This window comes from Chiloscyllium plagiosum, unplaced genomic scaffold, assembly GCF_037043375.1.
Source record: "Chiloscyllium plagiosum isolate Xiang-an unplaced genomic scaffold, Cpla_swu_hap1 HiC_scaffold_21, whole genome shotgun sequence".
Lineage (NCBI taxonomy): Eukaryota > Metazoa > Chordata > Chondrichthyes > Orectolobiformes > Hemiscylliidae > Chiloscyllium > Chiloscyllium plagiosum.
In genome coordinates, this window is record NW_028270159.1 from 12,741,194 (window position 1) to 12,757,727 (window position 16,534).

Consider the following 16,534-nt stretch of genomic DNA (forward strand, 5'->3'; position numbering starts at 1 on the left):
AAGACATCTGGATGGGTATATAAATAGGAAGGGTTTAGAGGGTTATGGGCCAAATGCTGGCAAATGGGACGAGATTAATCTAGGATATCTGGTCGGTATGGACGAGTTGGACCCAAGGGTCTATTTCTGTGCTGTACATCATGGTTCTATGGTCCCATTTGCAAGTTATCCTGACACATGCAACTTGAAAATCTTCAACCAACATGTATTTTCCCACAATACTCAAGTTCTGCACTACAAAATGACTGGTTAGTATCACATACATTAAACTGCTGCAGGCATTTGTAGAATGTCAGACACGTACCAGGCAGGAGGAGGCTATTTGTCTCATCTACTGCATACTAGCTCTTTCAAAGAACAATCCAGTTAGCTCCACTACCCCTGGTCTTTCCCCATATACCTGCAACTATTTCCTCCAACAAGTATTTATTATTGCAAAACATATCTGCTATTTCTTCTGGGGAGGTGGTGCTATCATGGTCGCGTCACTAGGTTGGTAGATCCAGTATCTCAAGTTGATGTTCTGGGGTCAAGGCTTAAAATTTCACTCGGGTAGATTTTTCAATTCAAATTCACTTAAAAACCTGTCATAAATGGCTGATTATTATAAAAGCCTTCTCATTCACTAATATCCTATAGGGAAGGGAATCTGCCATTCTTGTGTGTTCTGGCCAGCATATGACCCCACTCCTACAGCTATACGTGGCTGACCATGTGCACACAATGATGTACAATAGATACCAGCCTAGCCAGCAACGCGCCCACATCATGGGACTGTATCAGGAAGCGAAGGGGATGGATAAAGGGTCAACCAGTGCTAGGTCCTTTTCATTCATTCACGGGACCAGAGACAGCATTTATTACCCATCCCTAATTGCCTAGAGGGCAGTTGAGAGTCAACCACATTACAGTGGGTCTGGAATCACATGTTGGCCAGACCAAGTAAAGAGGGCCGCTTCCTTCCCTAAAGGGACATTAGTGAACCAGATGGGTTTTCCCTGACAATCAATTATGGATCCACAGTCATCATTAAACTCTTAATTCCAGATTTTTATTGCATTCAAATTCCACCATCTGCCATTATCTGGGTCCCTGGATTAACAGCCCAACAATAATACCACTCGGCCATTGTCTCACCTGTTTATGATCTATATCAAGACTTGGATGAGGAGATTGACTATATGGTCACCAATGCTGCCAAGATAGATACAATGGTAAGTTGTCAAGAGTAGGGAACAAGTCGGTTAAGTGGATACAGGTAGGTTAAGTGAGTGGGCAAAGATTTGGCAGGAGGAATATAATGTAGGTAAATGTGAATCTGTCCATTTTGACTAGAATTTAAAAAGCATACTGTTTAAATGAAGGTAGAATTCAAAGTTTGTGAGAAGATTTGTAGCTCGGGTGCTTGTTGTTGTGGTTCTGTTTGCCGAGCTGGGAATTTGTGTTGCAGACGTTTCGTCCCCTGTCTCGGTGACATCCTCAGTGCTTGGGAGCCTCCTGTGAAGCGCTTCTGTGATGTTTCCTCCGGCATTTGTAGTGGTTTGTATCTGCCACTTCCGGTTGTCAGTTCCAGCTGTCCGCTGCAGTGGCCGGTATATTGGGTCCAGGTCGATGTGCTTATTGATTGATCATCAACGCCACACTCACAGGAATCTGATTCACTAGAGAGGAAGAAAAGGACAACCAACTCCCATTCCTAGACATAATGGTACAGAGAACACCTAACGGAGAATTCACCACAAAGGTATACAGGAAAGCCATACACACAGACCAAGTCCTGAACTACGAAAGCAACCACCCCAACACACACAAAAGAAGTTGCATCAAGACACTGTTCAAACGGGCCACAACACACTGCAGTACACCAGAACTGCAAAAAGAGGAAGAAGAACACCTCTACAATGTATTCGCCAAAAACGGATACCCGCACAATTTCATCAACAGATGCCTAAGGGAAAGACAATGGAACGAGGACATGTCGCAACCCAAAGGACTAGCCACACTACCATACATCAAGAGCATTTCTGAACTGACAGCCAGACTACTGTGACCACTCGGACTCATAACAGCACACAAACCAACAGCCACTCTCAGACAACAACTCACCAGAACGAAGGACCCGATACCCAGCATGAGCAAAACCAATGTAGTGTACAAAATCCCATGAAAGGACTGCACTAATCACTATATAGGACAAACAGGAAGACAGCTAACGGTCCACATCCATGAAAACCAACTAGCCACGAAACGACACGACCAGCTATCGTTAGTAGCCACACACGCAGATGACAAGCAACATGAATTCGACTGAGACAACACTACTATTATAGGACAAGCCAAACAGAGAACAGCCAGGGAATTCCTAGAGGCATGGCATTCATCCACAGATTCAATCAATAAGCACATCGACCTGGACCCAATATATCGACCATTGCAACGGACAGCTGGAACTGACAACCGGAAGCAGCAGAGACAAACCACTATAAATGCCGGAGGAAACATCACATAAATGCTTCACAGGAGGGTCCCAAGCACTGAGGATGTCACCTAGACAGGGGACGAAACGTCTGCAACACAAATTCCCAGGAGGTAGAATGTAGAACTTGCTGGTACAGAGGGATCTGGGTGTCCTGATAGATGAATCAGATAACATTAGTGTGCATGTGCAGCAAGTGATTAGAAAGGCAAGTGAAATATTGTCATTCGTTGCAAGGGGAATGGAATATAAAAGGAGGTATTGGTGACAGCACATTTGGAATACTTTGACAGCTTTGGTCTCCTTGGTTGAAAAGAAAAGCCTAGAAGTTAGCAATCTCAAACTCAGGAGTCATCACCTTAATAATACAAAGCAATTGTTCAAACTGAAGGGCTGCAATGATGCCATTTAAAACAATAAAAATGGTCATTGTGAATTGAGAATGCAGGTTCGCTCCACAAAAATGATTACATATATCCTGTTGTTTGTTCACTGTGTTAAATATCTTTATATCGATGTTTCCATTTTAAAGCACAAACTGAGCAAAATTGAAGTTATTATGGTGGCTAGAAGATTGTTTAAAAAAAAACACAAGGAAAAATGACAAAATCTTTATGTCTGTATAACTGAGAAGGAGGATGCAAAAAATATAGGTGGCGGAAAGAAATCACTTTTATGTAAATGGGATTTCCGTGGGTTCAATGGTAGAAGATCAGGAACCCTGGGAATCCTTGAGGTGCCTCATGCCAAAGTCCCTGGCCGCTGACCACTCCCTTCACCAAACAATGCCAACAGCAGCTGGGTTCCAGTTCCAGGTTAATGTCATGGGGTCATAACGTTTTGGCAGCACACAGAAAGACCCTTCGGCCCATTCTGAAAAGAAGAAGTTTAGCCTGAGGGACTACTATCGGAAAAGTGCGGTGCTGGAAAAGCACAGCAGGTCAGGCAGCATCTGAGGAGCAGGAGATTTGAAGTTTCAGGCATAAGCATCCACCAAGGAATGTGTGGTGGACGGGGAACAGGGACTGAGGGTTTACTAGCCCAGTAATATGACCCTCCACCCACCTCAATGTTTTGAGTTAATTTAAAGGGTGGGCTTAACCAGGCTTCAAATTAAGGATATGACATATTTTCTCATCAGAGGAGCAGGACAATCGGTGTTCCGGGCAAAAAGCCCTTCATTCCTGATAAAGGGTCCAGCACCACTCTAATCTGGACTCTGATTTCCAGCATCTGCAGTCCTCACTTTTGCCTATATTTTCTCATCACCCTGCTCAGGGAGGTTATTACTCACATTCTGGAACAAGAGGCCCACGGTTCAAGTCCCACTTGCACCAGAGATGGGTCATAACCTCTCTTGATCAGACTCAAGCACTGCATCACAGGAGCCCCTTAACACAAGAAGATGTTGGGAAGATGTTCCCATTGGTAGGAGAGACTAGGACCAAGGGCACAGCCTTAGAGTAACCTTTTACAACGGAGATAAGCAGAAACTTCTTCAGCCAGAGAGTCTATGGAATTCACTGCCACAGAAGGCTGTGGAGGCCAGGTCATTGAGTATATTTAAGACTGAGACAGATAGGTTCTTGAGTATCAAGGAGGTTACAAGGAGAAAGTGGGAGAATGGGGTTGAGAAACTTATCAGCATGATTGAATGGTGGAGCAGATTTGATGGGTTGAATGGCCTAATTTCTGCTCCTATGTCTTATGCTTTTATGGTCTCAAGAGGGAACAACAGAATGAAACATTTCGGCAAGCATCTGGATTGAACTCGGCTGGGTCGATTCTGTGAGATAGCCAACAGATGGCAGTGTAGGGCAGGGCATAACTTTCATTGACAGGATAGTCAGAAAACAGAACTCAGTAACCTTCAATCCATATCTCACTCAATAACTGAGGCACCTTCACTCCATATCTCACTCTGTCACTGAGATACCTTAACTCCATATCTCACTCAGTAACCGAGGCACTTTCACTCCACATCTCACTCTGTCACTGAGGCACCCTCATTCCATATCTCACTTCATAACTCAGGTACCTTCACTCCATATCTCACTCAATAACTCAGACACCTTCACTCCATATCTCACTCAATAACCGAGACACCTTCACTCCATATCTCACTCAATAACTCAGGCACCTTCACTCTATATCTCACTCAGTCACTCAGGCACCTTCACTCCATATCTCACTCAATAACTGATGCACCCTCACTCCATATCTCACTCTGTCACTGAGGCATCTCACTCCATCTCTCACTCAATAAATGAGGCACCTTCATTCCATATCTCATTCAGTAACCGAGGCGCCTTCACTCCATATCTACTCAATAACTCAGGCACCCTCATTCCATATCTCACTCAGTCACCGAGACACCTTCACTCCTTCTATCAGTAATTGAAGTTCCTTAGCTCGGTCACTCAGGCAGTTGCAACAGGACACAGCCAAGTTTAATCTAATTTCATATTGAGTCATGATTTATAATTCATCAAGAAAACTGAGTGAATCATTCAATGCTTCTAGCATTAATTACGAGCCAAGATCATTGCTGCATTGCTCCGTCCAAGTGCAGTTTGGATGTAGAGGAGCTACAGGATGATAGACGCTCTTCCCAGTTCTACTCTTAACCCCCTCATGCAGGCTGTGTTGAAATCACCACTCATCCCATCCTCTGTGGGATTTGCTTAGTTTGGCTGGCTGGTCAGCCATACAGTGCGATGGGGGGTGGGGTTCAATTCCCGCACTGGTCCCACCTTCTCAATCTCTCCCCTCGCCTGAGGAACGGTGACCCTCAGATTAAACCACCATCAGTTGCCTCTCTCTCTAATGAGAGAGTAGGCCTATGGTGTCTTCATCTTAATCTCCACGAAATTATCACTGGCTATTGACAAGGAGGAAAACAAGCCTATACCACCCCCAAGGCCACCGTTTTATGATTTTTATTGATACATTCATGGAATGTTGGCACCACTGTCTAGGCCAGTATTTATTGCCCATCCCTAATTACGCAGAGGGCAGTTAAGCATTGACCCTTTTGCTGTGGGTTTGGAGTCACTGTAGACCAGACCAGGTGATGATAGCAGCTTTCTTCCCTGAAGGACATTAGTGAACCAGCTAGGGTTCTCCGGACACTCAGCAACCATCATCATTAGACTCTCAACTCCAGATATTTAATTAATTCAAATTCCACTATCTGCTCTGGTGGGATTTGAACCTAGGTCCCTGGAACATTGCCTGGGTATCTGGATGAATAGTCTAATGATAATGTTCATTTTATACCCCTTGCGCATTCCTGACCTCTGTCACTCTCGCATTGGCAGTCACTCTTCCAGCGATGTTTTCCATAATTCCCTCTGTAATCCTTCCTGCTGCGCCCTCTCACCAACTTCACAGCATTCCTTAAAACATTCCTCTCTAACCAATTATTTAGTTTCTTTTCTGAATGCCTCCTTGGGTGGTTTGGTGTCAAATCCTTGGGGGGGGGGGGGGGGGGGGGGGTAGGGGAGTGCTCCTGCGAAGTGCCTGATCCTTCTTATTTTGCTGCATTAAAGGTACTACATAAATGCGCATTGTCGTTGTTGCCAAATATATTTTCTTTTGTCTGACCCCCCATAGAGTCTCATCATTATTGCACCGACCAATTATACACCAGTCTCCAGAGAAAACCTTCGAAGAGGAAATAAAGGAGCGATTTCAACAGTCGATCAGGAATGTCAGTCAGTTGCTGTCGGACTAGTGAATGGTTTTACTGTTTCTCTGTGGTTCCACGGTGAATGGGGCTGTACAGACCAGACTGCTGCTTCCTCCTTTAGCAGACCCAGCCATGAGCACGCCCAGTTCACCAGAGGCACTTACAGCCCAGGCAACCATCATGCCTCGAGATTCCACACACCCATTAAATGCTAAACTTTATATGAAGGAGCTTTACAAAAGATTGGAGAGAGAGATACTTGCAGACAAAAAGGCACAGACTGCAGAAAAAGGTAGCTTCTCAGGGAAAGGAAGAGGAAAAAACAGCGAGACAGTTAAAGGTTACAGACAGCTAGACAAGAGAGACAGCTACACCTATGCAGACAGACAAGTCAGACACACACACGTATACTCTCTCTCACTCTCTCGCACACTCACAAATTCACACACACTCTCACACACACTCATTCACACACACCCACACTCATTCACTCACACACACACACTCAAACATACACTCACTCACTCACACACACACCCACACACACACACTCTCACCCACACTCTCTCTCTCTCACACACACACTCTCTCTCACACATGCACACACACACTCTCTCTCTCTCACATATACACACATGCACATACACATACACCAAGAAAGAAACACAACTAGATTGCAACATGCAACCGGACTGGAAAGAGAGAGATGAAAAACAGAAGAACTAGAAGCAGGAATTGGCCCCTCAAGCTGCTTTTCCATTTAATATGATCATAGTTGATCTCACCTCGGACTCAACTCTACTTTCTTGCTCGCTCCCCATAACCCTTTAACCCCTTATTAATTAAACACCCATCTACCTCCTCGTTAAAGTTACTCAGTACATCCACTGCACTCTGGACTAGTGAATCCCATGGATTCATGACCCTTTGAAGGAAGTAATTCATCCTCATCCCTGTTTTAAATCTCTTACCCTGCGTCCTACAGCTACGACTTCACATTCCATATTAAATAGAGAGGAACGGAGAATGAGACAGGAAAAGAGAAAGAAAGGAAAAGAGGGCACAACCAGAGGGAGACAAACAGGATGATGGGACAGGAAAGTGTGTCCCATCCAGAACCAGCCCCATGGCTAACCCACCCAGCCTGCACATTGTGGGCAATTGAGCATGGCCAATCCGCCTAACTTACACATCTCCGGACTGGAAACCCACACAGATACGGAGAGAATGCGCAAACTCCACACAGGCAGCCGGCTAAGGGTAGAATTGAATCAGGTTCCTTATGCCATGAGGCATCAGTGCTAACCATTATGTCACCCACAATTGAAAAGCATTGAACAGATCATCTAAAAGCACAAACTGATGTGTTGTGTTTTCTTATTACGTTATAATAACGGTTACAATTCAAGGGTGTCTTTCATTGGCTGGAATGTACCTTGGGGACACATTAATGAAAAGGTGGAGAGAATAATCTGACGAGATTTTAGCACAAGGCTTGAATGTCAAAATTTCAGAATTCTTGCCGCCTCTCTCTCTCCAATGAGCGAACTGCCCTATGGTTTGGTAAGACCTATGGTGACTTTTACCGATCTTCTACCGACCTGCTACTTAATCAATCAGCAAGCCATCTGTTACTGGGTTGGTTAGTGACAGCGTTGGGATGTTCCAGAGTCATAATGTTCCCCAGGGTGGGGAGGGAGAGTTCAAAACTAGAGGGCACAGATTTAAGGTGAGAGGGAAAAAATTTAAAAGGGACCTAAGGAGCAACTATTTCACACAAAGGGTGGCACGTGTATGGAACGAGAGAAAGTGGTAGAGGTGGGGACAATTACAATATTGAAAAGATATTTGGTTTAAGGAGGGCAGTAAAGCCAAACCAGGGAACTATAGACCGGTGAGCCTGACCTCGGTGGTGGGCAAGTTATTAGAGGGAATCCTGAGGGACAGGATGTACATGTATTTGGAAAGTCAAGGACTGATTAGGGATAGTCAACATGGCTTTGTGCTTGGGAAATCATGTCTCACAAACTTGATTGAGCTTTTTGAAGAAGTAACAAAGAGGATTGATGAGGGCAGAGCAGTAGATGTGATCGATATAGACTTCAGTAAGGTGTTTGACAAGGTTCCCCATGGGAGAACGATTAGCAAGGTTAGATCTCATGGAATACAGGAGGAACTAGCCATTTGGATACAGAACTGGCTCAAAGGTAGAAGACAGAGGGTGGTGGTGGAGGGTTGGTTTTCAGACTGGAGGCCTGTGACCAGTGGAGTGCCACAAGGATTGGTGCTGGGCCCTCTACTTTTTGTCATTTACATAAATGATTTGGATGCGAGCATAAGAGGTACAGTTAGTAAGTTTGCAGATGACACCAAAATTGGAGGTGTAGTGGACAATGAAGACGGTTACCTCAGATTACAACAGGATCTTGACCAGATGGGCCAATGGGCTGAGAAGTGGCAGATGGAGTTTAATTCAGCTAAATGCGAGGTGCTGCATTTTGGGAAAGCAAATCTTAGCAGGACTTATACACTTAATGGCAATGTCCTAGGGAGTGTTGCTGAACAAAGAGACCTTGGAGTGCAGGTTCATAGCTCCTTGAAAGTGGAGTCGCAGGTAGATAGGATAGTGAAGAAGGCGTTTGGTATGCTTTCCTTTATTGATCCGTGTATCGAGTACAGGAGTTGGGAGGTCATGTTGCAGCTGTACAGGACATTGGTTAGGCCACTGTTGGAATATTGCGTGCAATTCTGGTCACCTTCCTATCGGAAAGATGTTGTGAAACTTGCAAGGGTTCAGAAAAGATTTAAAAGGATGTTGCCAGGGTTGGAGGATATGAGCTGCAGGGAGAGACTGAACAGGCTGGAGCTGTTTTCCCTGGAGCGTCGGAGACTGAGGGGTAACCTTATAGAGGTTTACAAAATTATGAGGGGCATGGATAGGATAAATAGGCAAAGTCTTTTCCCTGGGGTCGGGGAGCCCAGAACTAGAGGGCTTAGGTATAGGGTGAGAGGAGAAAGATATAAAAGAGACCTAAGGAGCAACTTTTTCACGCAGAGGGTGGTACGTGTATGGAGTGAGCTGCCAGAGGAAGTGGTGGAGGCTGGTACAATTGCAACACTTAAGAGGCATTTGGATGGGTGTATGAATAGGAAGGGTTTGGAGGGATATGGGCTGGGTGCTGGCAGGTGGGACTAGAGTGGGTTGAGATATCTGGCCAGCATAGGCGTGTTGGACCGAAGGGTCTATTTCCATGCTGTACATCTCTATGATTCTATGAGTCTATGACAGGTATGTGGATAGGAAAGGTTTAGAGAGATATAGTCTAAACACAGGCAAATAGGACTGATTCAGTTTAGGAAACCTGGTGGGCATGGATGAGTTGTGCCGAAGGGTCTGTTTCCTTGTTGTATGGCTCTATAAGCTCTATTATAAATCTGTAGCTCTGTGATAACAGCCTCACTTTGCCACTGGTCTTTGGGAGCGCAATTGCTGCTCTCCTGATCTCACTTCCTCCACCCCCATACCGCCCCTCTCCCCCACCGAGACCGGAATGTTCTCCCCCTCCTGTTGAACCATCTCCTGCTAATCGAGGTGGAGAAGGTGCGACGCTTTGGTAGTGGCAGCCATGTTATGTCAGAGTATTTCAGCAACAATGTAGCATTATAAAAAAGGAGATTCCAAATGAAACAGACAGCAAATGATGAGATACTTCTTTTACTAGGACCAAAGAGCATTGTCTCAGAATTAAGAGGCATGGATTCAAGACTGAGATGAGAAGGAATTTCTCCTCTTTGAGGGTTGAGAGTGTTTGGAACTCCTTGCCTCAGACAGCCATGGGGGCAGTATTCTTGTGTATATTTAAGGCTCAGATAGATGTTTGATTAGTAGGGGATTCAAAGGTGTTGAAAGGGAAAGGGCAGGATGGTATATATGACAAATATCGGATCAGCCATGATCCTACAGAATGGCAGATCAGGGTTGAGGGGCCAAATTGTCTACTCCTATTTCTAATGGTTTTCTGGTGTTCATCTGCCATGACATGTGGGTATCGCTAACAGGGCCAGCATTTACTGGCTATCCTTAATTGTCTTTGAACTGAGTGGCTTGCTAAACCGTTTCAGTGTCATCCACATTGCTGTGTGGGGCTGGAGTCACATTGAGGCCAGACTGGGTGAGGAAGGAAGGCAGACAAAGGCCTTATTTTTTAGATTTAGATTAGTTACAGTGTGGAAACAGGCCCTTCGGCCCAGCAAGTCCACACCGACCCTCCGAAGAGCAACCCACCCTTCCCCATTCCCCTACATTTACCCCTTCACCTAACACTAGGGGCAATTTAGCATAGCCAATTCACCGAACCTGCACATTTTTTGGACTGTGGGAGGAAACCGGAGCACCCGGAGGAAACCCATGCAGACACGGGGAAAATGTGCAAACTCCACACAGTCGGTCTCCTGAGGTGGGAATTGAACCTGGGATCCTGGCGCTGTGAGGCAGCAGTGCTAACCACTGAGCCACCATGCCGCCCCTGTATCTTTGACTGTGGATTGAAATGGGAGAACTGTATTTTTTAAATAAAGCACCAGGGAAGAGATTGCTATGCTTCATAAAGCAAGTGACTGAACCTTATGTAAGTGGTGTTTACACTGCTGTTTTGTCTCACTGATAGGGAAGGTGTTTAAAGATATGGCACCATAGGGCGTGTACAAAGGGAGATTCGGCGGGAAATAAGTAGCTGATTGGGCTGTGGAGTTGTCAATGACAAAGGCCATCTGCCTGCCAACAACCATATGATTGGCTCCTGGGCAACTGATCAGCTTGTGGGTTGAATAATATATCCAGAAGTCTTTGGACCACTGGAAGGAACAATGGTGTGCTATGTGTCTCTCGACAGTTAAAAAAAATCTAAAGCCACTTTATTTTCCCTCACCAGTTCCTGCAAGCTTGCTTTTAACCAAGAAGTCAGAGACTTTATAACTTCTGAACCAGTTGCTCTGTGCCTCTTGCAAGGGAGTGAAAAATACATAGAGATAAGAGTTTGGGAAGCAGCAGGTCCTGGCAAGTGAAATCATCATCTCAGCAAACCCTGTACAAAAAGAATTTATTTCCCTTCCAGTCTTTCACTCCGCCCAAAACACTGATGCCTGACTCTGTCTGTCTGTGTAAGTGCCTGTAGGGAGGGTTTTATGAGAGGTTTAAAGTTTTAACAAGTAGAGTTATATGTTGACAGTTCACAGTTGCTTACCTGTAACTAGAATCTATTTATTTGTAATGTAGCAATTGGAACCAGGTGGATCTCACTGACTGTGAGATCCTTGATTGGGATCGTTAAGCTGGGCCAATCAAGGAGCCCTGGCTGACAGATATAAATAGGAGGTTGGGGTTGGGGAAGCAAGGTGGGCTGTCCTAGAGTTGGTTGGAAGGTGTGTCAGGACAGACTGAGAGCCGGAAGGGGAATAGGGGCGAGCTGCCCCAGAGTGGCCGGAGGGTGGGAAGGACGGGTGACTTGCTGGGTTGCTGGGGGTCTGTATTTTATGCACTTTTTAAAAATGTAATTGGACTGTCTTATATGTACTTGTTATTATTACTGTTTTGTGATGATTGAAACTGATTTGAGGTTTGTCCTCATTTCCTTGAAAATTGAACGGTGGGGTGTGGGGCCTGGCTTTGCCACTCCTTTCCCTTGTAAAATTGCTGTTTCTCTGTATACAGCTGTTAGTGTTAACTGTTTTGTAAACTGTATTGTTTAATAAAATTTAGAAAAACACACAGGGGAAAAAAAGGAGGTTCAGAATCCCCTCAGTTCAGGGACTGGGGTTAAAGAAAAATGAAAAAAATGGGGGACTCAAGAGTCTCTGGACGTCAGGGACTGACTCTGAGTTGGCTGGTCACAGCCAGTGTACTGTGCACATGTAAATAAAGGGGGACTTGGTGACAGGATACTGGCCTCAGTGCAGTTATTTTGTGTAAATAATAGCAGTTCTTGTCATGTAGAGAAACTTGGTCCATGCTTTCTGTCAACCTGGGTCTAAAAATAAATCAGGGAATTTCAATTAAAATCTTAATCTTTTGTGGTGTCTCAGGGAATAAGGGGGCTTGACTTCCAGCAAATACTGCAGTGAGGTGTGACAGACATGAGCAAACCAGCCAGTCAATACTTTTATGGTGAACATTTCTGTGACTAGCTTTTATTTCCAGATTCAATGAACTGAGCTGAAATTCCATCAACTACCACAAGTCCTTAGCATTAAACTGGGCCCCCAGATGACCAGCCCAGTAACGTTACTGCCAAAAATGGTGAAAATACATAGGACGGCTGGAGACAAAGGGATTACATTTTCAATCGTATTCACCAATCCCCCCTTTTCTGACAATGATGGAGACACATTATAAATGTTTTATGTTATGAATTTAGTGAGACATCTAACCATGTGGAGGATACACAAAACAGTTGCATTTATATAGCACCTTTCATCTATCCAGGGTGCCTCAATGTGGCTTTACCAACGACTTGTACTTTTGGAATGTAGCCAGTATTGTAATGGGGTAAATCTCACAATCAATTTGCACACAGTGAGCTCCCATAATCATAAAAGACATAATTAATTAGATAATTTTAGTCAGGGGCTAAATATTGGCCAGGAAGCCAGACACTGAAAGCAGGAAAAAACATTGGGAGGTGGTGGAAATCAGCATCACAATAGAACCCACCATTGTATCTAATCAACTAGAGACAAGCACTTGGTGCGTTGCATGTTGTTGATCGGAATAGTGAGGCCCTCACCCATGGCTAGTCAAAGTTAAGAATCACGCAACACCAGGTTATAGTCCAACAGGTTTATTTGGAAGCACTAGCTTTCAGAGCGCTGCTCCTTCATCAAGTAGCTGTGGAGCAGGATCATAAGACACAGAATTTATAGCAAAAGATTACAAACGTAGATTGCTGTTCAGTCTTTCATCTTTCAGAATGGGTTGCAGGTTTCAGTTCATTAATATGTAAATCCCAGAACTTCTCTTAAGTCACATTCTCAAGATAACTTGAGGTTTTATTTTAAAAAGGTGACATGTATTAAAGGTGTGAGGTTAGAGTTCAGTACCGATGAGGATGGCCTCAACCGGGACCCTGGGTTCAAGTCACACTACAGGTGACCCCACTACACTATACACTCTCTTACACACACAAGGGTATGGGCGGACACACACACACACACGTGCACACACACACACTCGCGCAGACCCTCTCCCATGCACACTATCATACACCCCCCACACTCACATCCATGCACACCCCCTCTCATTGGCTTATAGTCCATCACACTCACACACACACACACACTCTCTACCAAGCACACATAAACGCAAACACAATTTTGAGACAAATTCTATTTTGCTCAAAAAGCATATTATCTGCAGGCAGTCAATCCATGTTACATTTCATAAATTCCTACTTTGGAAACAGAACCAGTCTGACTCAAGATTGGGATACAGACAGACTCTAACCTCACACCTTTAATACATTGTCTGAGCTGAGCTGTCACCTTTGTTTTAATAAGACCTTAAGTTATCTCAAGAATGCGACTTAAGAGAAGTTCTGGGACTTACATATTAATGAACTGAAACCTGCAACCTTTTCTAAAAGACTTAACAGCATTCCAGGTTTGTTCAATATATCATTTCAGTTGCATGACACTGTAATCTTTTGCTATACATTCTGTGTCTTATAATTCTGCTCTACAGTTACCTGATGAAGGAGCAGTGCTCTGAAAGCTAGAGCTTCCAAATAAACCTGGTGTTGTGTGATTTTTAACTTTGTCCACCACAGTCCAACACCACTACCTCCATATCATGGCTAGTCGATGCTAATTCACTAGATGCCAAGTCTTTGTACCCTGCTTGACAGCTCTGAGCTATTTGGTAGAATTTCTGTCATCGTTTCATTGATCTCTCAGTCACTCACTGTGGGTGACCATCTTCAATCACCAGTTTAGTTAAAATCTTGTCGCTAGGTTTTTATTATACAACTGGCTAGAGGAAACATATCTGGAACTTTACTCTAAATAAACCACAGCTGCAGGATACTTAAAGGGAGTTCAGCTTCAAACGTTTGCAGGCTAAACTTGAACATCTTGGCTTTGACCTTGGGAGGGAACTTTCAAGAAGGTTAGCAGAGCCAAAAGAATGCAACTGGTGGGAACAGGGCTGCTCCTCATCCGATCTGATCACACCTTGCATTGAATTCAGTATAAAGCAATATTGACCAGTGTACATTCAATATTCCAGCTGAATGTGTACAATACTTGATTGGAAAAGTGGGATCAAAGTAGCCCATACTCATATACTCAAGGGATACAATTCAATGCTACAATTGTAACTTGGGTGGGATTGGCATAAGGCAGATATTTACAGATGAGGGTCAGAAACAGCCTTGTCTTTCTGGATGAGCTCAGTACGTTGGAATGAGCACTACCTTGTGTTGGCCCAGTCCTTTCCCAACTCCTAAAGAATGCCAAGAGACAACTCTTTGATTGACAAAAGAATGGGGTCAGTGACTGTGCGTTGGCCAACTGGATGATTTGCCGTAATAACTCTAAGAGTGTCTGTAAGTTCCTAAAAGACTGAAGAAACAAAAAGAGCAGTTTGTTCACTCGCCCACGCTGAATAATATTGAGTTGTTGAGTTACTGTTGACTAAAGATGAAATGAAGTAAAGACTGTATTACAATGACGTAGAGAGGAACATGGTTTGAGTGACTGCACAAGAGCAGTGCTGATTGCAACTCCTCACCTCCACTCATTCTGGTCTCACCTAAGTATGCTGGCCACTGAGAGGAAAGACCACTGTCTTAGGTGTTTCTGCTGAAGTTAAGCAGTGGTCCGCTGAGTTATCTGACCCTCCCGATGTCTCAAATATATATAAATATAATCTTGTATCAGTGTGAAATGCCTTGGGATTGATTGTTGGATAGAGTCAAAAGCCAATGTTTGTTTGTCTTCTGTTGTGCTACTGTACAGAACCAAACTGCTTTAGTGCCTATGCATGTATATAAAGTTATTTTTATGAATAAAGTATATTTTTGAAATATAAAGCAAGTTCGGGCCACTGATTACAAAGGGGGATTCATCTGACTGATGTTTTTGCCCAAAGTGGGCTTTTTGGTCAACACAACTTCCCCCTTCCTTCCCTTGGAACATCACTCATTCCCGATCCGAAGGTGACTTACCTGGGGACACCAGGAGGAGCTCGGTTAGGCCTGGAAGGGACTTGAGGTGGAGCCCCGAAAGGATCTGGAGAGGCGCCGGGGCGAGAGGGAATTGGTGGGGCGCTACCCGGGGGTCCTTGAGGAGGGGGGCCAGCAGGCGGGGGTGGCCCTGGAGCAGGACCACGGGACACAGGTCTGACTGGAGGAACCGCTGGAGCTCTCCTCTGCGGGGTAGGGCTTGAGGTTGGAGATCTGGGAGAGAAAAAATAACAAAGGACTTGATTGAGTCTTTACAAATCACAGCCAACCAACAACGGAACACGGGAGACCACAGTACAGATGAAGCTAAGTCACACAGCTATACAGGCCCCTTATAAACCTACTTCTTTTCTTGTGATTTGTAATGGTCCCAGCATCAACTACTTTATGTAGGGGTGGTGCAGTGGCTCAGTGGTTAGCACTACTGCCCCCACAGCATCAGAGACCTGGGTTCAATTCCAGCCTTAGACAACTGACTGTGTGGAGTTTGCACATTCTCCCCGTGTCTGCGTGGGTTTCCTCCCACAGTCCAAAGATGTGCTGGTTGGGTGGATTGGCCGTAGTAAATGTGGATTGCTCTTTGGTAAACAAGGCTAGAATGTAAGGTTTAGACAGTTGACAGCACACTCTGATGGTTAGGAGATAGGAGTGGGGGATGTGTACAGAAGTCAGAGTGGCAATTGGAAGCTTATCAGGCAGAGAAAGTTACAGACTTTTTCATTCTTAAGATGAGGATGCGACAGGCTCGGCCAGCAGTTATTGTCCAGAAAAGCAATTAAGAATCATATATAGGCCAGACCAGGTAAGGACAGCAGATTTCCTTTCCTAAAGCCCATTGATAAGCCAAATGGCTTTTTCTCCCCCCTTGCAATTAACAATGGATTCACAGTCAACATTAGATTCATAATTCCAGCATTTTATTAAATACAAATTCCACCATGGCAGTATTCCCCGGAGTGTTACTTGGGTCCCTGGATTAACAGTCCAGTGATAAAACCATTGGCCGTCACCTCCCCGATATAAGGGGGAGTGAAGCCTTTTGAACACGAGATTGAGAATTTCACATTGGGAGACACAAAACTGATACTGAAAGAAGTCACCGAGCAGAGAGATGCTGAGTGAGAAGGTAAG

General features: G+C 44.6%; 1 protein-coding gene across 12 annotated transcripts in view; it reads right to left on the bottom strand.

Moving 5' to 3' along the window:
• Window positions 1–16,534, bottom strand: part of LOC122564941 (dynamin-1) — a 251,392-nt gene that overhangs the window by 17,653 nt on the left and 217,205 nt on the right. For 9 of the 12 annotated variants that reach the window (XR_015760697.1, XM_087998277.1, XM_087998280.1 and 6 more), the window contains one exon: window positions 15,386–15,616. Coding sequence is in view for 11 of the 12 variants with exons in the window: in XM_087998277.1 (XP_087854403.1) it covers window positions 15,386–15,616 (231 nt within the window). In the remaining variant the exon portion in view is untranslated. Of the gene's footprint in view, window positions 1–15,381; window positions 15,617–16,534 lie in introns of those variants that run through there. The other 3 variants (XM_043720450.2, XM_087998281.1, XM_087998282.1) reach the window with 1 other exon arrangement.